The 22889-nt window shown below is 50.7% G+C and overlaps 1 protein-coding gene across 2 annotated transcripts in view; it reads right to left on the reverse strand.

Moving 5' to 3' along the window:
• NPLOC4 (NPL4 homolog, ubiquitin recognition factor) overlaps positions 1-22889 on the reverse strand; it is a 66153-nt gene that overhangs the window by 38630 nt on the left and 4634 nt on the right. Inside the window, exons 1-7 of one of the 2 annotated variants that reach the window (XM_040456662.1) lie at positions 21568-21687; positions 19599-19679; positions 9669-9781; positions 5109-5285; positions 3361-3409; positions 2504-2598; positions 721-844 (exon numbers count right to left, since the gene is read on the reverse strand). In XM_040456662.1, coding sequence (XP_040312596.1) covers positions 721-844; positions 2504-2598; positions 3361-3409; positions 5109-5285; positions 9669-9781; positions 19599-19679; positions 21568-21672 — 744 coding nt within the window. In that variant the 5' untranslated portion in view covers positions 21673-21687. Of the gene's footprint in view, positions 1-720; positions 845-2503; positions 2599-3360; positions 3410-5108; positions 5286-9668; positions 9782-19598; positions 19680-21567; positions 21688-22889 lie in introns of those variants that run through there. The other variant, XM_040456663.1, reaches the window with a different exon arrangement.

Here is a 22889-nt window from a genome sequence, read left to right on the forward strand (position 1 = left end):
TAAAAAAAAAAAAAAAGAATGTGCTCTGCCATCAAGATTCTAGAGGGTGGGTGGGTGGAGGTGGGATTCCTCTGTAAATTAATTCAAATTCATCTTACTGGGATTTCACCTAAAGGGAAGGTTTTCACGATCTCTGGCACAAAAAGTCAGTTTTCAAAAAAAAGAAAGAGAAGGGGTGTGGGGGAAGGGAAGAGAGAAAAGAAAGAAAGCCGCTCCCAGGCAGTCACAAAGGCTATGGAGAGCTTTCTAAGGAGGAAACGTGGGCCAGTGGTGCAGGGAAGGCCAGGTGAGCACGGAGACCAGAGGGGAAGAGGCCAGGATACTGCGTATAGCTTTCCCTGTCTCTTCCTCCTTCCAGAGTCCAGCTCCCTTCTTTACCTGGCCCGGACAGGTGCTCCCAGGGGGCTCCAGGACAATTCGGTTCCCAGCTCCCAGAAGGCAAAGTCACAACCAAGGAGCATTTTAAAGTCACCAAGAAAATTCTGCTTCCACGCAGGCCGACAAAACAGAAAACTGAAGACCCCCTCGCCCAGGCCTGAAACAGATCTCACAAATAACACCTCCAGGCCTCCAGCGTAGGACTTGAAAGTGCACTTGAACTTGCACTCTGCACAGGGTGGCTCCCTCCAAGGACGGCCCCTTCCGGAAATGTTCATTTCCGAGCCATGAAAACCAATCTACTGTTTTCCGCTGTCTAGGCGCGCACGGCAAACGTCTCACCTGTCTGTTCAGTGTGATGGCACTTGGCTGGCACTTAGTACAGATGCCGTTGGGCCACGGAAGGTGCCCCTCACATCCTGATTTAATCTTGCAGCTGATGTTCTCCAGAGCAACAAATTTCCCCCTGAACAAGAAGAGGCAACTTGAGTAAAAATTCCAATGGTGAAACGTTCAGCAGGAAACTGGAAATCATATGACAAATATCCTACCCCTCCTGAACAGAGTTCTAAAGACCTAAGCGTGTGGAGGCAACAGCAAGGGAAACGTGCTAAAAAGTGCTCTCGCGGAGTCCCAGCCTCCGTCCTGCACATGCAGACTGCGCACGAATACAGAACTACCGGCCTACAAAACGTCTCCATTTTCAATGTCGGTCACTAACACTCATGAAGACTTTCAGGGACGCAATTAAATATCTATTGCTCTAACCCGTGCCACTAAGAGGAAACAACGCTAGTTTTTAAGTTTCATTAACTCATCAGCAACATCTACGTCACGAGTCCAGTACTTGGATGCTCGTAAAAAATTCAGAATCACAGGGAAGAACCCCGACGAGGGTACGTTACAAAGACCTCTGTCCCCGGCTTTCAGCTGGAATAAAGACTATCCCGTGAGGAAGCCAGGGCACCACCTGGATGTGGGGAGAATGTGCACATGTGCCTTGACCCTCTGCCAGCTTCCCATTCACAAACGGTCCCATAACTCAGTCCTGTCTTCACAGGCCAACAGCACGCTGGCAGCAGGGACCGCCACCAGCCTGCACGTTACCGACAGCTGCAAATGTGCGGGAGGCTGACGGAGTTCAGCACAACAAAATCTCTACTCATACCTAGTCCAGGAAGTTCCATGGCTTACCCCACGGACAGGCAAGAACGGGTTTCTGGTTGGACTTTTTTCCTCCTGGTCTAACTTTTTTAAAAACTCCTTTTAGGATGTCAGTAGGTTGTCAGAGAAAAAACAACAATCAGGCCAACATGACACCCTTCACAAAACGTTGCTGCCTTGGGTTCAGCCACCATCTCGTCCTGCTGCACTGATGGGAATTGTAAAATCCTGGTGTGAAGTCCATCACTTTCTGGGAGGGCGAAGTATAGTCAGTGGAAAGGGGTCGCACAGGCAAGTACTTGACGTGGTTTAGAAGAACTCAAAATGCTCTCGGTCAGCCCCTCTCCAGCCACTGTCACCGCCCGCGCTCAGGGAGCCCAGAGCTGGCCGCCCCACCGCCCACCTGGCCGAGGCTGCAGCCCACGCCTGCCGAGCCCACACGATGGCTGTGAAATCAAGCTGATAAAGGGGCGGGCTCCAGGGCAAAGGGCTGATGGGGGCTGTGGAATAAGTGAGCCAAGAGAACCATGCGGTGGGTTCAGTTTTTCTGAAAAGCAAAGGATGAGCCCACACTCCACAAGACTGACCATCGTGCCGCCTTATCTCATCCGCCTTCACATACCACTAAGTTGCGGGAGCACCACGTATCTGGGTGGGGGGAGATACGGGGGACGTTCACCAGGGGCCTCCACAGAGACCACTGCCAGCTTGGCATCTGCCCGCCAGCCCGGGCAAGGATTATGACAGGGCATCAGAGGCTCCACCCGTCTGTTTCTTTTCTAGAATCGGGGCAGAAGCCACGAATTCAAATGTTCCACGCCCAGACCCCGATCTTTGCTTTTCTCATTCACACGCTCGTGGTCTTTAAGCGACCCCTGCCAGATACACAAAAGGGGCACCCGCACGTCAGAGCCACGCCAGAGCCACACCGGCACAGCCTAACTGCGCTCAGGTTGCTTACTTGTCGGCCCCCCCGGTCAGCTTTCGGATGTAGGCGTGGAAGGACATGTGCTTCACAGGAGGCTCAAGATGGTTCAGGTAATCCTCGTCGAACGGCTGCCGAAACACACACAGTCAGTACAGTCCCACGCCCGCGGGCGCAGAGAGGTGAGGAGAGGCGGGCCGCACTCCTGCTGCACGCCCCCGGGGGGGTCAAGTCAGGCCCCACGGAGGGCAAGGAGAGAGAACCGGGGCTGGCTTCTCACTTATCGTTCTAGGTCAGAACCAAAGGTTTCTTCGTGTACCAGCTATCTTCCCGAGATTAAAATAAATCTCTATTACATACAAAATGCTGTAGGTCAGGTAGCTACCAGGAAAATTTGGCGGGGCGGGGGGAGCCGCAAGATGGAGAGGAGGCTCACGAAGAAAATCAGGTTGGCCTTGCTGCTGTAAACTCAGCAGTAACCAGTTACCAGTCAGCATTATTATGGTAACTCTCAATCTCACCAGGACAAATCAGTAGGAGGACGGGAGACTCAGGGAAAAGTAAATCAAAACGACGACGAGCACAGAAACCGCCAGCCCCAGTGCCGTGTCAGGTTTTAGAAGGATTGTCCGGGGAGCCCGCTGGAACGCTGCCCGTCCATCACAGCAATACAAATGCGTCGGCCATTCATAACCCACCAGAAGGTCACTCCCATAAATACAGGCCGGCCCTCTTCACGCGGCTTGCACCAGCGGGAACGCCAGGGCCCAGGGCAATAGACAGGTAAGGTCCGCTCCAGCTCCGGCCCGGCGCAGGGGTGCAGAGCGGACACCTGACACGCCCTGGGAAGCAGTCCCTCCCGCCAGCCCGGAACTTACGCTGCACGCTCTCACCTCTAGCGGAACACAGTGCACACATTTCCCCAGGGGGCCGTGTCGGCACCTGAGAGCACGGGCGGGAGAAACACAGTGATTAGTAGGCCTGTTTTCCTGTTGCTGCCTCCCAATGTTTTTGATATTTAAAGCGCACACCATACTTAATAAAGTTTTTCCCGACCTGCGTGGAATTATTTTATTTATTTTTTATTTAAGTAAACTCTGCGCCCAACACGGGGCTTGAACTCACGACCCCGAGATCAAGAATTACAGGTTCTACCAACTGAGCCAGCCAGGCACCTGCTGTGCAGAATTATTTTAGCTGGGATGTGAACATTTTTATTGTAATAAAACAGTTTAGTATTTAGTCGGATGTGTTATTAGAAAAAATTCATCAGGACGTCAAACCTGTGATTCTATGGGTATTAACTGCTTAAAATGACACCGAGTAAAAACTAAAGTGAGTGTACTTAAAATCAATTTCGATAGACGTTAAGTAAATACTAACAAAGCCGGGATGCGGATGTGGTGAAATCCTTCTCAGTGGAACAGAAGTCACTCCAGTTTGGAAAACACCCACTTTGCACAAGTTTTGAGAAATGCACGGAGGATGCCTGGCTCTGTGGGTTTCAGCCATTTCGGTCAGAGAAGCCTTAAGAAGACCCACACGTGCGAGGTGACAGCGCAATGTGCTCCAATGAGGAGGGCAGTGATGGGCTGGTGGGAAAGCCAAGTGGCAGTCCCTCTGGGCTCAAGCAGATCCTTTTCTAAATGGGGTCAGAACTCCTGGACGCACGAGCATTCTACACTTCAGAGTAGAGACGGCCTGTGTCTGCTAACAGGCAGGCTCTCACAGATGGCAGGCCAGAACGCACGCATACACGCACACAGCCACCTTGGAAAAGTTCCTAATGAAGGCCCGAAAACACGGGCCGTGGGGGAAGCCAGCGCGGGATCCCTGGGAGGAAATGCAAATGAACAGGGACACAGGCTGTGGCTCTGGAACGGCTCCATGCTGAGCTGCTGAGCACCGCTTGGGCTCTTTAGTCCAAGACCCGCAAGTTGCTAAGGCAGCACTTAGATCCCAGCATCTCGGCGTCAGCACCCCGGCACGTTTACGGAGCTCTACTGCAGAGACGAACAACCTTCCCCCAGACACTTCCCATCACTGAGCGTCCACCCAGACGTTTCTAACTGGTTTCTTTAAAAGAACTGCAAAAAACCAAAACTACACAAATGCGCCCCATGTAATCACGGGTGGAAGGTAACCGTGCCGACAAGGAGCAGTGAGCGTCCCCAGATGGGACACCCGCCGAACAGAACGGGCAGAACGTACTGTGTGGATGCGCTGTTGAAATGTCCCTCCTGTAAGTGAACGAGGGGACCCGAACAAGGACCTTCCGCTGCTAGGTGCCCAGGCGTCACCCCCCACCCCCCACGCTTGCCCCGCCGCACCCACACCCGCTAAAGCCGCACCCGCTGCGTGGGTGGCAAGTGTCTCAGGAGCGCATCCCGGGAAAGGCTTGGTTCCAGTTCCCTCCCGTATTCCAGATCTTAGTTCCAAACACTTGAACGCTTTTAAAGTACGTGTGGCAGCACACTTGGAGACTCACACGGTAAGAAAAAGCTTCCAGAGTAACTTGGAGTGAAATCTCGCCTGAACGGAGAGGATCAAACTCAGAACTTGCCTCTCTTCCTCAGCCACTCCCTAAAGCAGGGCCCGTCCGAACCCTTCCCTCCGCCAGCTCGGCGGCGCCAGCACTTACAGCTGTGGGTCGCGGCTTCTGTAAATCTTCCCGTCCTGCTTGCTGAGGTACTGGTCGATCTCGTCTTCCACCACGGTGGGAGCGCCGCAGGCCTTCGACCCCGGCGGGACCGACGTCTCCATTTCCGACGAGGGGCCGGCGAGGCCCGAGGGGAACAGGAACAGCAAATCTCCATGCCTGTCAGGTGACGAACACAGGGCAGGGCCTGCCTCCCTTCCTCTCACAACCTGGGCCGCCCAGACGAGCTGCTCAGACGTGAGGGTCTCCGGCATCCAACCTCCCTGAAGGCCCAAACGACGAGGCTGCTAATTCTAAGAGCCCAGAGCCCTCCCTGCACGGCACTGCCACGCGCCTAGCACTCTGAAGGTCAGGGAGGGCGCTCCGTGGCCGTGACTTCATCTCTCGCCCAACTGTAAGACCCCCACGCCCGCCCAACGCCACACAGATGAAACACGGTCACGACGTATACACCCGGCCCGTGGGCGGCACTCTCCCCTGCTCACGCCGAGCTTGGCTCCACCTCTCTTTGTTCCTTCTTTCCCGCCTACTATCGAGCACTCCTAAGTCTCGCCGCCTAGTACACAGCCTTCCATTTCCACCCTACGTTCCCTACGTTCCTCCCTACATTCACACTCACCGCCCCACACGTATGCACAGACACGTACGTCCCACTCGATAAAAATGAGATGACTGAAGACGTATTCTTTGCATCCGCTTTTCTCATTCAACGATACCTCACCCGAGATCCCTCCAAACACGGTCTAGGTCTGAGCACTGCTTCTAACGGCCGCACTCCCCGGCGAGCCTGCCTCCGAGCTCACCCCGTCTCCCACGCCGGTGGCATGTGCACCGACGAGTGTCTGCCACCACGGACACCACTGGACGAAATGACCAAAGTCAGGCAGCTGTGTGGTTTTACTTCTACAGGGCACGTTTCCAGAAGTGGCCCTATGAGCAGGGCTTCTGTTGGTTTTTAAAGCCAAACAGGCTGCACAACTCACATTTCAAACGGCAGAGTTTGACCTTCTATCATTTGCCATGTCAACTACGCTCCTTCCTTGCTCACTCACACTGCTGACTCACCGCCAGACCCGGCGGGCACAGCCAAGCCCCAGGCCTGAGGCGTGTGACGTCCCCCTCACAAGCAGCGGTCCAGACGCAGCATGGGCTCCCGCGCGCGGAGGGCCTGCGGCACGAAGATAAGCCCCGGTCTTGAAGGCAGAGCTGTGGCACCACGTGTGGTAGGCACCGAACTGCTGGAAGACTGAAGGGACAGCCTGCCGCACCCCTGACCCCACTCCCCGAGCAAGGTGGGGCAGCGGGCCTCGGGCACAGACACCAGAGACACAGGCGGCTAAGAGGCTTGGCCCCTTGGCTCTGCAGCGGGTCTGTTCTCCCCTCTGCCTCCTCCCCACCGAGGGAACAAACCTGCCAGACTCCAGCTAGAGACCTCTGTCTCTAGCAAGGGACCGGACATTCCTCCACACCCCCAGCCGTGGAATTCTTGGCTCGGCGGCTACTTCTGCTTTAGCAGATCTACTCCGACAAGCACCGCAGAGCTCTGGACAAAGTACGGAGCTCCCGCAGGGTCTCGACAGCCCACAGTAGTTCAAACAAGAACAGCGAGAGAACACTGCACGACAGGGGCCCTGAGCTTGGCTTACACAGTTGTTGTCTGGGCAACGGGAAGCGAGGCCTTGAGCCAGCCTGTCCAAAGCAGGTTGCCCAGCCTGAAAGGCCACACATAAAGCCAGACGTCTCAACAGCTGGGAGAGACCACCAGCTGAGAATAGGAACCAAGGAGGAATCCTGTCTTCCTCCACCCACTACGCAGCAGTGGATGCTGTAGTCCCTCAGGGTCTGAAACCAAAGGCCTGCTGTGCCGCACGCACCGGGGTGGGATGAGGGACGCTACCCGGCTCAGGAAGCCCAAAGACAGAAATTAACTCAAAGGCCCGCCAGGTGCACGGGCCCCCTTGTCCCAACAGAAGCAAGTGCAGGCCTCCCTCCACGGAAAAGCCACTCCCCTGCAGCTCTCCAGGACTCCCCAAGACCAAGTTTGGTCAACTACAAGCTCTCAAAAAAGGGTCACCAAACGCAGGAGAGAACCGAGTCATCACACGCACGAGTGGGCAGAGACAACAATACCAGAGAAAGAGAACCGAGGACTTCAGATTTGGAATTACACGACTTGGAACACAAACTGCCACAGAATGGTCACCGGAAACGGGATGGAAAAAGCCCAAGCAGCAAGAGGCCACCCAACAACATGGGCTTCTGGGAGCAGGGTGGCAGGGTCACAGATTCAGTAAATCTTCCCAAGTCCCCCTCATACGGACAGGCCAGACAACCACAGACAGCACCAACAACAGTGCATCCCGATTCCATACGGGGGAGACAGACCACAGACACCCCAAGTCCCAAGACAGAAGCCTCACGCGTGTGACTGGCCAAGGCAGAGCCCCCGGGGAGCCCGGTGCTCCTCACCGGAAGCCTAGAGGCCGGTGTGAGAGCAGTGTGGCCCCCACGAGTGCATGTTGCTAACAGCTGGATCCGAAAAGAAATCAATTCGAACATTTTAGAAGTGAAAAATGTAATCACTGCAATAACAAAGAGAACTGGGGAGCAGTGATATTTAAAGAGATAATGGCGGGGCGCCTGGGTGGCTCAGTCGGTTGGGCGTCCGACTTCGGCTCAGGTCATGATCTCGCAGTCTGTGGGTTCAAGGCCCGTGTCGGGCTCTGTGCTGACAGCTTGGAGTCTGGAGCCTGCTTCCGATTCTGTGTCTCCCTCTCTCTCTGCCCCTCCTCCACTCATGCTCTGTCTCTCTCTCTGTCAAAAATAAACATTTTAAAAAAAATAAAAAGAGATAATGGCCACAAATTCTGCAGACCTGATCTGCAGGTATAGGAAACACAGCGTACATCAGGCAGGATTAAAGGAACCAGGAATCCACACCTGGACAGATCAGATAGAAACCAGGACCCCATGAGAAACAGAAGATCTAAAAGCAGCCAGAGGGAAAAAAGGATCACCTCTAAATGAACAACAGAGTCAAGCAGACTGGACTACAACCCCAGAGGCCAGAAGAAGTGGGGGAAGACCAACACCAAGGTCAAGGAGAGGCACATCACTCCTGCCCAAAGACGTCAGGTAAGAGAGAACATAGCCCACAAGGTCAGATCCAAGTTGGACAATAACTAGTACGACTATCACTGGAAAGATACATTCAAGCGTGACTCACAGTGCCTCCAAGTGCCCCCCAGGATGGCCGAGCTGCCCCACTCCCGGGCCCCACCCCTCTGGGACAGCTCTATGACAACACTACAGTTTGGGGGCTTTCTCTCAGAGGCGTTTCGCTCTCTAACCTCCGCCCTTGCTTGCATCCGCTATCAAAACAGTTTTGGGTAACACAGGCGTCATCCGCATGCTCGCCGTGGGCAGGCGCTGCGCAGCCACGGGAAGGCGGCACTGCTACTCGCAGACCAAGAGGGTGAGGCCCAGGGGGGTTAAGTAACTTCCCCAGATGAACTCAAACCACGGAACGTTCACGAGAAGTGATTCTCAAGATACAAAGCCCTTGACAAGCTGAGAGGAAGGATGACCTCACCCACGTGGGGAATGGACGTCAACAACGAAAGGCTTTAGCTAATTACAGAAATAGGCAAGTGGCAGGTACCCAACAAATATCTGTTGAGGAACAAATGAATGAATGTTGTAATTGCGTATTTTTCCTCCTAGGCATACTAATTCACGAACCTAAAAACGATCACACAAATTGTCCAAATAGCCTATTATTCTAACTGGTAAACAGACGCAGGGTTGACCGCCAGCAAAGCCAGCTCGATCACCACAGCAGCCACACGGCCTGCAGCCCCGACAGGAGAGAGCTCCAAGCTCGCCGCCGAGGACGGAGATCACCGGCACGTGAGCAGGTATGCCCAGACAGTTCGGACAGGAGTCAGCAAACTTCTGTGAAGAGCCAAACAGTAAATATTTTCGGCTTCGGGGGCCAGGCCGTCTATCACAATCACTCAGCTCTGCCCTTGGAGCACGAGAGCACAGCAACGCATGGATGTGGCTGGGCTCCAATTAAACTACGGAGAACAGGCAGCGGCCACGGTAAGAGGTCTTTACATCCTGGAAACCCTACTGACGTGACTGCCCCCCCGCTAAGGAGCTCGAGGGGGTCACGCCACCAAGAAATATAGTGTGGGCGACGGCCCCTCCTCCCCGCCAAGCAGTCCCGAGGCAGAACTCCCCACGGCCGCGTTCAAGGTCCTTCTCTGCAGAGACAGAGCTGAGTGTGCAGCTGGGCGCACACCCCGAACCCATAACTCTCTCTCCTCAGTGACAAAAGCTCAGAATCTGCAAGTCAATCAGCTCAGCACAAGAGGACCAGCGGAGCCGGTGCGACTGCTGAAATCCCGGCAAAAAACACGCTCACCTGCACTCCAGCCACCGTGCGGGGGCACTGGGAGGCAATCGGGCAGAATGAGCGATCGGTGGGCCACTGGAGTCACCCCCTCCCCGCCCTGTCATCCCCCCCACGGCACTTACTTGATTTTGAGCAGACTCAGGGATTTGGTAGATGATGCTGTTATCTCTCCAGTCTTGTTTCTATTTATGTAAACTGAGAAGCCATTATTCTGGAAGCCAAACTCTTTTGCGACCTAAAACAAGCAGAAGACAACAGAGATTTAAAAAAATTTTGAGTATCACTACTCGGGCCACACACATACCAAATAGTAATATTAGAACACTCGTTAAATTTAGAAACGGTTCCTCGTGAACCAAATTTCTTTTGTTATTTTGCTCTCTTGGGAGGAAATTTGTGCTGCCCACACAGATGTCAAGTAAAATGAAAAAAGCGGCCAAGCAGAAGCGAAGATTTGTGTAAATGATAAGACTGAACGACACATGTAAGAGTTTGATGCAAGCAAAAGTCATGGCCATATCTGGAAAGTTTATTTCTATTTTTGAAATCAATTCCAATGTTAAAGCCCAGCAGAAGAAAGCCAGAAGTGAAGAACGAGACTCCCGTGTCTATGACAGCAAGTGTCCACCATGCCAGGTACTCAGTGGGTGCTGAGAATCCTCACTGCTCGCTCACCAATCGGTAAACAGTCTTACGTGCCGGCTCCACTCTGGGCGCTCCGAACACGACCGTGAACGACAAAGCCAAGGTTCCTGCTATCGAGGACCTCAGCATCACAGCGGGGAGAGAAAGTTAGCAGATGAGAAGCACAGGTCGAGGTCAGCACCACGGCAGGAAAGGAAGAGAGGGAAGCATGGGAGAGGCCACCCTAGACGGGAGGACAGACAGGCCTCTGCGAAGACCACGTCTGAGCAGAGGCCCGGAGGAAGAGACTAAAGCTGCTACTCAGAGCTGAGAAAGAAGAGTGCGGCCAGCAGGAGCAGCACAGAGGCCGAGAGGCAGGAAGGGGGTGGGAAGAGAGAGGCCAGTGAGGCCAGAGCCCAGCGGGCAGAAAGGAAACGGTCAGCAGCAGAACGGGAAGGGGGACAAGAGCTGGCACACAGGGCCGCAGGGGCTAAGGGCAGGGGGCTGCCAAGCCATCGACAGTCTGAAGGTGGGAAGAGAGCCCAGAGGAGACGGGCTCAGACACGGCCAAGACTTGGGGGCGGAGCGGGGAGGACCTTCCAGCTCTCATAATCAACGGCCTCTGCTGATGGGTGGGATGAGGGGCAGGACAGAGTGAGGGAAAGGAAGGACATAAGCAGGGTGTTCAGACTTCTGGCTTGGAAGCAGGTGGGATGGAAGCCACACCTGTAAGGAAGCAAGGAAGAGGGCCGAGGAGGGGGAAGACTGAAGGGAAAGCCAAGCCTTCCCTCCAACGCCCAGGCGCCCTGGGGAAGGCATCAGCCGGCAGTCAGCACCTGAGACCCGGCCAGGAGAGGAGTCCGAGCCATGGCTCAATGCTCAGGGGCCAGCAGGGTAGAGGCAAACGAAGAGACCAGGAGTCTCATCAGAGTAACAAACAATAAAAGAGAATCAAATGGAAATTCTACAACAGAAAAATATGATAACTGAAATGGAAAACACCGATGGGCTTGCCAGCCGAAGGGAGAAGCAGAAGAAAGAGTCAATGTACCTGAAGACAGATTACTAGAGCCTGCACGACCTCAAAACAGAGATTTGTCAGAAAATGAACAGAACCTTCAGAACTCCTGGGACAATATTTAATTAATGATCCTACGGCAAAGAAAATAGAGAACTGGAAAGTATTTGAAGAGAGAATGGCTGAAAACCTCAAAAGTGACAACAAACCGAGTAACAAATCCAGGAAGTTCAGCAAATCCCAAGTGAGATCCATTAAAAAACCACCCCTAGGTGCATGTATCATGCTCGAACCGCTGACAGCCGGAGATCAATGGAGACCAGAAGACAATGGAAGGACGCCTTCAAAGTGCTGAGATGGAACAAAAATCTGTCAACTCAGAAATCTGTATCTGGCGAAAATACCCTTCAAATACAAAGGCACACTGAAAACGTTTTCAGGTCAAAACCTAAGAGGGCGTCACCAGCAAGCCTCCACTACAGGAAATGCCGGATGTTCCCCAGGCTGATGAATCCAACACCAGGTACAAGTCACACCCAGGAAAAACACTGGAAGAATAAGGCAGAAGGTATGACAGCAAAAACTCTAAACTATACAATAGGAAACTATCACATTAAATGTTTCATGATTGGTTCAAAAAATTTTTTTATGTTTATTTATTTTTTTTTTTTCAACATTTATTTATTTTTGGGACAGAGAGAGACAGAGCATGAACGGGCGAGGGGCAGAGAGAGAGGGAGACACAGAATCGGAAACAGGCTCCGAGCCATCAGCCCAGAGCCTGACGCGGGGCTCGAACTCACGGACCGCGAGATCGTGACCTGGCTGAAGTCGGACGCTTAACCGACTGCGCCACCCAGGCACCCCTATGTTTATTTTCGAGAGAGAGAGAATGAACAGGGGAAGGGCAGAGAGAGAGGGAGACACAGAACCCAAAAGAGGTTCCAGGCTCTGAGCTGTCAGCACAGAGCCCAACGCGGGGCTCGAACTCACGAACCGTGAGATCATGACATGAGCTGAAGTCAGATGCTTAACTGACTGACCCACCCAGGTGTGTCTCGTGTGTTTTTTTTTAAATTTTTTTTTTTAACGTTTATTCATTTTTGAGAGACAGAATATGAGTGGGGAAGGGGCAGAGAGAGAGGGAGACACAGAATCTGAAGCAGGCTCCAGGCTCCGAGCTGTCAGCACAGAGCCTGGCACGGGGCTCAAACTCACAGACTGCGAGATCATGACCCAAACCGAAGTTGGACACTCAACCCCCAACCGACTGAGCCACCCAGGTGTCCCTCTCGTGATTGGTTTTAAAAAAAGAACTGCAGGGGCACCCGGATGGCTCAGTCGGTTGAACGTCCAACTCTGTGATTCTGGCTCAGGTCATGATCTCACTGTTCATGGGCCCAAGACCCATGATGGGGTCTGCACCGACAGCGTGGAGCCTGCCTGAGATTCTCTCTCTCTGCCCCTCCCCGCCTTGCGCACGTGTGCGCTCACTTTCTCTCAAAATAAATAAATAAATAAATAAATAAATAAATAAATATTTTGAAAAATGTACAGATTTATTGCTAAAACCTACTATTAATTCACTATGAGAAAAAAGTTGATTTAATGATTAACCTTACATATTAACCTTATTTTCTACTGATTTTATTTTTGAACGTTTATTTATTAAGACAGCGCGTGTGCGTGAGAGCACAAAAGCTAGGGAGGAGTAGACAGAGAGGGAGAGAGAGAATCCCAAGCAGGCTCCACACTGTCAGTGTGCAGAGCCCGATGTGGGGCTCGAACTCACAAACCATGAGATCATGACCTGAGCTGGTATCAGATGCTTAGCCAACTGAGCCTCAGGCGCCCCTCTACTCATTTTAAAGAAATGGATTGCAAGTAACTCCAACCACCAGGATAATAAGGCAGAAAGTATGACAACAAAAACTCTAAACTATGTAACAGGAAACTGTTGAAAACTCTGAAATTCTCCAAGTGATAAGAAATGGTCTTCAGACAAACAAGATTTTCTATGAGACAAACGTGGTAAGTATCTGATACCATCCATATGGTTTTTTCCAGGCTAAAACTGACATTAATAAGGGGCCACTGGGTGGCTCAATAGGTTGTGTCCAAGGCTCAGGTCATGATCTCACGGTTCGGGAGTTTGAGACCCGCGTCGGGCTCTCTGATGTCAGCGCAGAGCCCACTTCAGATCCTCTGTCCCGCTCTCTTCACCCCTTCCCTGCTCTCTCTCTCTCTCTCTCTCAAAAATAAAATATTAAAAAAATAAAAAAGGCATTAATAAAATAAAGCACGAGCAAACGAAGACCATGAAATGTGTATTCCCAACTGCAGAAAAAGACTAAAGACTAAAAATAACGTCTTTAGTTTGACTTTTCTCTGAAATAACTTAGGTATAAACTGAAACTAACCGACTGTGGCATTTCGGCTTTTCCGCAAAAGTATCGTGTGTTTCCGTACACAATGCCTTGCAAGCTATTCCCAAAAATGAGAAAGCTTTCGCCAGAAGTGTGAGCTCCATGAAAGCTGCCAAACACTCCCAGGATGAAAAGGCGTTTCCCAAATGGGGCAGGGTTGTTGTAGAGCCGGCCCTTTGTGTGAAGGCAAGTCCCCCCAGGACCGCATGACCAGAGCTTTGTGCTTCCTGTTAGGCCTGAGATGCAGCAGCGTTTTCAAACTTGCTGACCAGCAACAGTACTTCACATACGTCGAATCCCACTTTTGAGAGAGACAGAAGCGTACGGAGTACTTTTTTATGCTACTCCAACGAACTGCTTCTGCGAACTTTTGAGTGCTTTACCTAAATGATCTGGCAATCTACCACGAAGCACCGACCATTAACAACGGAAGTCTGAGCACAGTCTCACAAGGGCATCATCAAGGTCTTAAAAACTTTATAGTCACACCTGAGGTAAACTCTGCGTACGGTTACCGTATTAGAGCCAGAAATGGTATGGAATGAAATTGATACACGTATAATTCAAAGTAACAAGAACACACGGCATGATTCCCTTTACGTTAGATTCAGAAACAGGCAAAACCAAAATCTGGGGTTTAGGAACGCACGCTGAGGTGGCACGACACCGAAAATCGGGGAAGCCCTCCGCGTCAAGCCCGGAGAAAGCCGAGGAAGCGGGGAAGGCCGACTGGCCGATCCCGCGGCACCAGCGGCGCCCCCGCTCGACCTAAGTGTGTCCGCCACCTTCCGTCACTTGGCTGCCTGTAATGTGCGAGCACATCTTAGGATGTACTTTACTTCGTGGTTAGAAAAGAAGATGGGACCGGGTCCCAGACCGCAGAGGGCAGTCAGGACGGGACGGAGCCCTCCACCTGCCCGGGCAGGGGAGGGACAGCAGCGGCCCGGCGGGTCAGCTGGGGAGCACGAGGGGTGGGCACGGGCACCGGCCAGACGAGCGGCCCCTCCGAGGGGCTTACGGCCTGGCGGCGTGTGGGACGAGCAGCGTTAGATGGTCTCAAAGAACCAGCTGCGCTGAGACCGTGAGAGCCACTCCACCTCACCCGTGTCCTCACACTCACAAACGTGGTTCCTTAGAGGGCGCAGCGCCACGTGCTGAGGCGGGATCAAGGACGTCCAACGCGGGGACGGCAAGCCGGAGCCGGCAATGGTCACAGCGGCCGACGCACGAGTCTGTGAGGGAACGGGAAAGCCACTCCAAGCCCACTTACGCACAGCCAGATCACTAGTTACTGAAAATGAGTACGATCTACTTCGTGAGACTCCCGGAGTGGTCCTCCGCGGAGACACAACGCGCGACGGCAGATACCAAGGGCCGGGGGTGGCGAGAAAGAGGAGCTATCTGTTTATGGGGAGAGTTTCAGATTTGAAAGACGAAAAAGTTCTGGAAACAGATGGTCGCGACGGTTGCACAACGATACGCGTATACTTAACACTACTGAACTGTACACTTAAAAACGGGTTAGATGGGGGCGCGTGGCTGGCTCAGTCGGTGGAGAGTGGGACTCTCAGAGTTCTGAGTTCGAGCCCCACGCTGGCTGTAGAGATTACAAAAAAATAAACTTTAAACTCTTAAAAGAAAATGACACACAAAATTTACCGTCTAAACCAATTTTTAAAAATTTTAGGTTCATTTATTTTTTTGAGAGAGACAGAGCATGAGTGGGGTTGGGGCAGAGAGAGAGGGAGACACAGGATCCCACGCAGGCTCTGGGCTCTGAGCTGTCAACACAGAGCCCGATGTGGAGCTCGAACCCACGAACCGCCAGCTCGTGACCTGACGCAAAGTCGGACGCTTAACCGACTGAGCCACCCAGGCGCCCCTAAACCAATGTTTATAAATCTCTGGGTGCCTGGGTGGCTCAGTCGTTTAAGCATCCATCCAACTTCCGGTCAGGTCATGAGCTCGTGGTTCGTGAGTTCAAGCCCCTCATTGGGCTCTGTGCTGACAGCTTGGAGCCTGGAGCCTGGAGCCTGTTTTGGATCCTGTGTCTCTCTCTGTCCCTGCCCTGTCCACGCTGTCTCTATCTCTCAAGAATAAACACTAAAAAAAAAAAAAAAAATTTTTTTTTTTTTTTATTTATAGTAATCTCTACAGCCGAGGGGCTTGAACTCACGACCCCAAGATGAAGAGTTGCGTGCTCTACCGACTAAGTCAGCCAGGCGCCCCTGTTAGGTGTTATTTTTAAACATAATTTTTAAAAAGATATAAATCTACATTTATTGACATAAAACCATTCCTTAACGTACTGTCAAGTGAAAAAAACCAAATTACAAATTCTCCTGTAAGTTTTTAACATCTTTGGAATGGATGCATCTTTGGAACAATGGCGTGTTACAGTTCTTGCCTGCGGGGCAGCAGGACATACAGGTGACTGCCTGAGCTCCTGTAAACCTGTCACCTAGGTAGCATGGTTGAATAACTGTCATCCCTCAACATTTCTGTCAAACAAGCCATCTAATGATCAATCAAGGAAAGAACAGGGATTTTGGCTGCTGGGCCCCGCCCGCTAGTAAGACAGCAGTTTTTGAGTATTCCCAAGAAAACCTCCAGTACCAGCGCCTACGGAACAGGTGTGGGCAGCTGGTGTTAATCCTCCTGACAGAGCAGAAGATGACCCTCTGCAGGGAGATGGGGACAGTGACGGCTGAATCCAAACAATGGTTCGGAAGGGCCAGACTCTGAATATGGCATTGGAGAGAGATCCGACCCAATTAATTTCACTCAGATTTTCTTTCTTGTGTATGTATAAGAACCACACGTGATTAAAATAAACTTCCAGGGGCGCCTGGGTGGCTCAGTCAGTTAAGCGTCCAACTCTTGTTTTCAGCTCAGGTCATGGTCCGTGAGATCGAGCCCTGCACTGGGCTCTGTTCACAGTGCAGAGCCTGCTTGGGATTCTCTCTCCCTCTCTCTTGTCCCTCCCTTGAGCACATGCCCACACGCTCCCTCTCTCTCAAACATTTTTTAATAACTAATTCCAAGCAAGTCTAGAAAAACACTTTACGTAAGTATAAAACCTAAATGACAAGGGAAAGCAGGTGTGAAAGCATTTTTTCTTTCCTAATGGTACATAAATGTTTCTCCTTAAACTCAACAATGTCTTAGATTTGATGAAATACAGCGACAGTATGGTACGATCCCACTTACTGAAGATGTGCACACACCTGTGTATGTGTGCACGCGAGTGTGCACTAAAGACGTGCATGTTAACGGTTATTTCTGAGTGGTTCTCACTTGCTTCTTTACACTTTTCTGTATTGTTTGCACCTTTTATAATTAATCCATATTACTCTTCTAACCAGAAGAAAGGATTTTCATTTAAGGGGAAACACATTTCAGAGTAATAAGTATGTTTGTTTTTTGAGTATTCCCAAGAAAATCTCCCCTAGACAGTAACTACTACGCAGACGATGGCTTCAGAGACAAAGCGGTCAAAGCTACCCCACATCCCCCAACTCCAACCCTCCCAGTGACTGGTTGTCATTCTGCGTCTCCCTGTGTGAGGTCACAATGAACTACCCAGAGGGAAATACTAGCACTGTAAGGATACTTGTAAAGCAAATAAAAGTGAGAACTACGATGTTATATTCTTAGGTTTCTCTGAAACCTGAATGTAACCTGTTTGACAACCCTACTTTGCTACCAAGCACAAAAGCCTCAAGTTAAAATCAAAATCATATTCCTACATGGTCACTACAAATTTAAGAAATTTCCCTACCACAAAGCCTCAAAGAAAAAAAGAACTGCATGCAGGACTCTAATGGCCGGTGTTTACCACGCAATTGCCTAAGCAGTAGCTACTTAATGCTTAATCTCAGTCTCAGATGATCTCTCGAGAATTCCAGAATGCACCGTACCCCAGCTCGACCCCTAGGAGCAAGCTGACCATGGTCAGCAGCTACAAAAAGAGCAAAGAGGAGGAAATTAGAATTTCTTAAAGACTCAGAGATTCTCTCTGGCGTCCAGCGCAGCTAATTCTCTCTCCTTTTATTCTTATAAATATAGCCCTGTAAGCAGTGCTATGGCATTATGATAGCAACTACCTTTTAGAAACCAAATTTCCCAAGGGTGGCTGGGTGGCTCAGTAAGTTAAGCATCCAACTTCAGCTCAGGTCATGATCTTACGGTTCGTGAGTTCAAGCATCACATCAGGGTCTGTGCTGACAGCTCAGAGTCTGCTTTGGATTCTATGTCTCCTTCTCTGTTCCTCCCCTACTCACACTCTGTCTCTCTCAAAATAAATAAATAAATGTTAGGGGCGCCTGGGTGGCGCAGTCGGTTAAGCGTCCGACTTCAGCCAGGTCACGATCTCGCGGTCCGTGAGTTCGAGCCCCGCGTCGGGCTCTGGGCTGATAGCTCAGAGCCTGGAGCCTGTTTCCGATTCTGTGTCTCCCTCTCTCTCTGCCCCTCCCCCGTTCATGCTATGTCTCTCTCTGTCCCAAAAATAAATAAACGTTGAAAAAAAATAAATAAATGTTAAAAAAAAAAAAAAAGAGGAGGGGCACCTGGGTGGCTCAGTCGGTTAAGCAGCTGACTTTGGCTCAGGTCATGATCTCGCAGTCCGTGGGTTCAAGCCCTGCGTCGGGCTCTGTGTTGACAGCTCAGAGCCTGGAGCCTGTTTCAGATTCTGTGTCTCCCTGTCTCTGACCCTCCCCCGTTCATGCTCTCTCTCTGTCTCAAAAATAAATAAACGTTAAAAAAAGAAAAAATTTAAAAAAATAAATAAATAAAACATTAAAAAAAAAAGAAAGAAAGAAAGAAACCACGGCTGCCTGGGTGGCTTAGTCAGTTAAGCGCCCGACTTTCGCTCAGGTCATTATCTCATAGTTTATGAGTTTGAGCCCCACATCCGGCTCTGTGCTGACAGCTCAGAGCCTGGAGCCTGCTTCAGGTTCTGTTTCCCTCTCTCTCTACCCCTTTCCCACTCATGCTCTGTCAGTCTCTCTCAAAAATAAATAAACGTTAAAAAAATTTAAAAAGAAAGAAACCAAATTTCCCAAGTAAGTGTTGTGGACCCACTAACAGAGGACAGCCCAGTGATCCTTCTAAATCTGTTTACTTCCCAGGCCTTCAGTTTCCACCTTTGTGAAAAAAAGAAAAGATCAGACTACATGACACCTAAGATTTCCCCTGGCTCTAACACTCTATGACCCTGAAACCTTTTTTGTTTATGAAAATGAAAAACAATATTTATTATTACAAAGGTAACATCTGCTCACAACAGATTCAAATAACACAGAATGTATAAAGGTGGGCACACATTTTTGCAAGCCATATGGTGTCCGTCACAACTACTCAGCTCCTTGTTGGAGTTCAAGAGTAGCCAGACGATACATAAACCAGTGAGTGTGGCTGGGTTCTGATACAACTTTATTTACAGAAATAAGAGGTCAGGGAAATGCAATCAGCGTGCCGAGGGGGAAAAAAATTAGTCCGCCCATGAGCCATAGTTTGCCAATCTCTGGCATGGGGTATAAAGCAAGGGCCACTCTCCTCCCTGGGTGACCCTTCTTAAATCTGGCTGTGCTCTTTCCCATTACATTCTGTGCTCACCCAACACATCTGTGCACGTGGCTCTAAGTCTCTAGGAACAAAGTGGATCACTCTATACGTGTTTTTAACAACTCTCCTTTGGTGGACAGCTGAAGTCTTTCACTCTCCAATTTTTCATTCTCGTAAACACCAGTCCCGTGAACTATTTTTCCACTCATCTTCGGCCCCCTGGTCCTACGAGTGTAAGCAATGGTCAGCTGTGACACGATCTGACGCCGGGTCAGTCCAATCCGTCATGACAGAGAAAAGCAGTGCCAGAGGCTGAGCTAGGGAGTGGGCAGAATCAGGAGAGGAGGAGGGAAGAGGCAGCACAGACGGGAAGGGAGCAAAAGAGCAGAGGAGGGAGGACACACCCAGGCCACAGCTACCTTTTTCAGAAACGCTGCGGCTGTTTCTCTCTTCGTGGCTGTGATCCGCTTCACCCCGTCCGGGGACTGGACACGGATTATCTGTCACAAATGAAACAAGGTGGTCACCACATGGATGAGTAAGCTCCCGACCTACCACTGAAACTAACATCTGCAGTCTCTCAGCATCTGGGTCACCGAAACTTAGAGCCAAACCTCACCCTTCCCCTGGCAACACCCAACCCAGTATTTCAAAAGATGAAGCCGAGGTAGAGGAGATTCACCACCACAAGGGAAGAAACTCCATTGCCATTTCACTCAGAGAAACACTTCAGGTTTTAACCACTATTCACAAGGAAGATATCTGAAACACTTAACATTTTTCTCTTCGGATTTACAAAAACAACAACAAACAACAGCAAGAAAAAACTCCTCCGTGAACCACGAACAGCCAGCCGGGTTCTTTAAAAAAGATCTCACCGTGTTCCAGAATCCGTACACAAAAAGTAGAGTGATCTAAAAGAATCACAGGAAACCTTCCAATTTGTGAGCTTTAATAAAGAGACTAAAAGAAAAGAAATAAAGGTGTTTAACACCACAGTGAGCTTGGCAGGGTTTTAAGAAAAAATATCTTTCTGGCAGGCCTGGAAGGCCACACAAAGAGCACCACTTTCTAGGACTGGATTTTTATGCTGATCAAAGTCCTCGGGGGGCGGGGGGTGGGGAGCGAGCTGCCACGCAAGGCCCAGCAAGGCCCACCGTCCAAGTGCCTGCCTCAGTCAGGGAGCGTGAAAGGACATGCCCTGCCAGGAACAAGACGGACAGCGCTCCCAGGGACACCTGGGACAGGAGGAAAGGGCAGGAGCACAGCACCCAGTGCTCCCGGTGCACTCTCCTCCCAGCAACTTCTGCACTGTGCCCCGTACAGAAAACCACACACACACCAAACAAACAACAGAACCCTTTACACATGGAAAATGTCACAAGCCATTGTTTTTAAAAAAGGTTTTCACTGGAGCCACCTGGCTGGCTCAGTTGGAGGAGTGTGTGACTCCTGATCAAGGGGTTGTGGGTTCAAGCTCCACGTTGGGTGTAGAGATCACTTAAAAATAAAATCTTAAAAAAAACAACAACAGAATTTTAATTAAAAAATTTTTTTCACTGATTCACAACAAAATGCCACGATGGCTTTTGATCTACTGCCTGCTACTTTCGAACAAAATAAGAATCATCTAGATTCTCCTCAAGTAGCTGGACTGTCTCATTTTCTACTTTCACTTGACTGAAAAGGCTTTGTCTCCACAGTTCTCCATTTTGAAGATTTTGTTTTGAATAACTCTTAAGAAATCCCAATTGTTAAGAGCACAAAACATTTTCTGTTTGCTTAACTACATCTGTTCAACTTTCTCCCTCGTCAGTGAGGAGCGCAAATACAGATTCTTTTGAGTTTTGATTTCTACTCCACTTCACTCTGGACTGAACACCCATAAAAACGTTTCCACGATGCACAGCACGGGCAGCAAATACTTCCATTTGTTCCCGAAATCTGTCTGCAACACTGTGGCACGTTAACAAGAGCTGCGTTGCTCTGTGGGAGATTTTGTGACCCTCCCTTTGACCGTTCACTTCGGAACAAGAGCCTGACACTCCACCTCTGAGCTAAAGGCCAGGCTTACATGTTTCTGGAATGTTCTGAAGCTTAAGAAGTCCTTCTATTTGATCATTGCAACAGGGTGGAGTCCAGGTTTCTCAACTAAACCCAGTATTTAGCTCCAACAAACGTAATTTGTACCGAGGGAAGTTCTAGCTTGGTCTCTGACACAGGCCACAAAATAGAATACACAAGGAGAGGCAGAGACACACAGCCTCCTGCTAACTTAGGTTTCACTATCTAGAAAAAAACGAGACTGGAACACTTCTTGGAGAGTCCAAGCATTAGCAAGATAAAAATCAGTTACACCCACAGTTTCTCACCTAGCCTTACACGCACCAGTAGAAAAATGTCCTTTTCTAAAACATGTTTGTCCGTGACTACTTGAACTAAAAGTATGACAGTAAAGAGAGGTTGAAAGTAGATCTGAATGCTGATTCTCATCCTTTTCTTAGAAGTTACTGACGGGGTGCCTGGGTGGCTCAGTCGGTTCAGCGTCCGACTTCAGCTTGGGTCATGATCTCACGGGTTCGTGAGTTCGAGCCCTGAGTCAGGCTCTGTGCTGACAGCTCAGAGCCTGGAGCCTGCTTCGGATTCTGTGTCTCCCTCTCTCCCAGCCCCTCCCCCACTGGTGCTCTGTCTGTCTGTCTCTCTCTCTCTCTCAAAAATAAAAATTAAAAAAAAAAAAAAAACATTAAAAAAAAAGAAAAGAGGGGCGCCTGGGTGGCTCAGTCAGCTACGCGTCTGACTTCAGCTCAGGTCATGATCTCATCACTCCGGAGTTCTAGCCCCGCGTCGGGCTCTGTACTGTCAGTGTGGAGCCCGCTTCAATTCCTGTCTCCCTCTCTCTGTGCCCCTCCCCAGCTCACGCTGTCTCAAAAATAAAAAACATTTAAAACAAGAAAAGAGTCAACTTCTCTTAGGTTTCTCTTGGGGCATTTGTTCCCTCTGCTCGTCCATGGGAAACATGGAGGAGACACCAGGGGGCCTGCGTGGCAGCTGAGGGAGGGCTAGAGGAAAGCCTCCAACTCCAGAGCTCCTTCGTGTAGACCCAAGACATCCACAAGGGAGAATCCAGGCCAGTCTGGACCCCCCAGCCAAACTGCAGAAGCCATCACTCCACTAAAGCAGGAATAGTACCTGCCACCCAATACTGCTTTGCTTCCCCCCCAGAAATCCCAAATATTCCTTAACATTAACCAAAATTCTTCTGTCCACCTGGTCTGTTGATTTTTTTCCAGCCACATTTACTTCTGAGAGGGAACTTGCTACAAGTAAAGGTAGGACTGTTTTGTTTTCCGATTTGGTTTTGTTTTGTTTTGTTTTTTCCTCCTCGTTTCCACTGACTTCTTTAAGGGGCACGGCGGGGGGGATGGGGGGGAGGGCATGCCAATTCCTAATTCCCGGTCACAAGTCAAATTCTAAAACGTCCCCTTTCAAACAGGTAGCTGTCAAACTGTCCTTGCCACCGAGGAGCAGGAGGCGGCGAGCCGCCGTGCGCCCCCCGCCCGGCACCCCGCGTCCGCAAAGGCCCCTCTGGACACAGAGCTCTCTCCTCGCCGGAACTCTGAGCCGGCACCTCCGGGGCCCGGTGCGCGGGCAGGGGCGCGCCCCGGCTCCGAGGGCCCGCCGCCCCGCAGCCCGGCCCGCGCCGGGGACGT

This window comes from Herpailurus yagouaroundi, unplaced genomic scaffold (assembly GCF_014898765.1).
Source record: "Herpailurus yagouaroundi ecotype Mexico unplaced genomic scaffold, PumYag 217, whole genome shotgun sequence".
NCBI classification, from domain to species: Eukaryota; Metazoa; Chordata; class Mammalia; order Carnivora; family Felidae; genus Herpailurus; species Herpailurus yagouaroundi.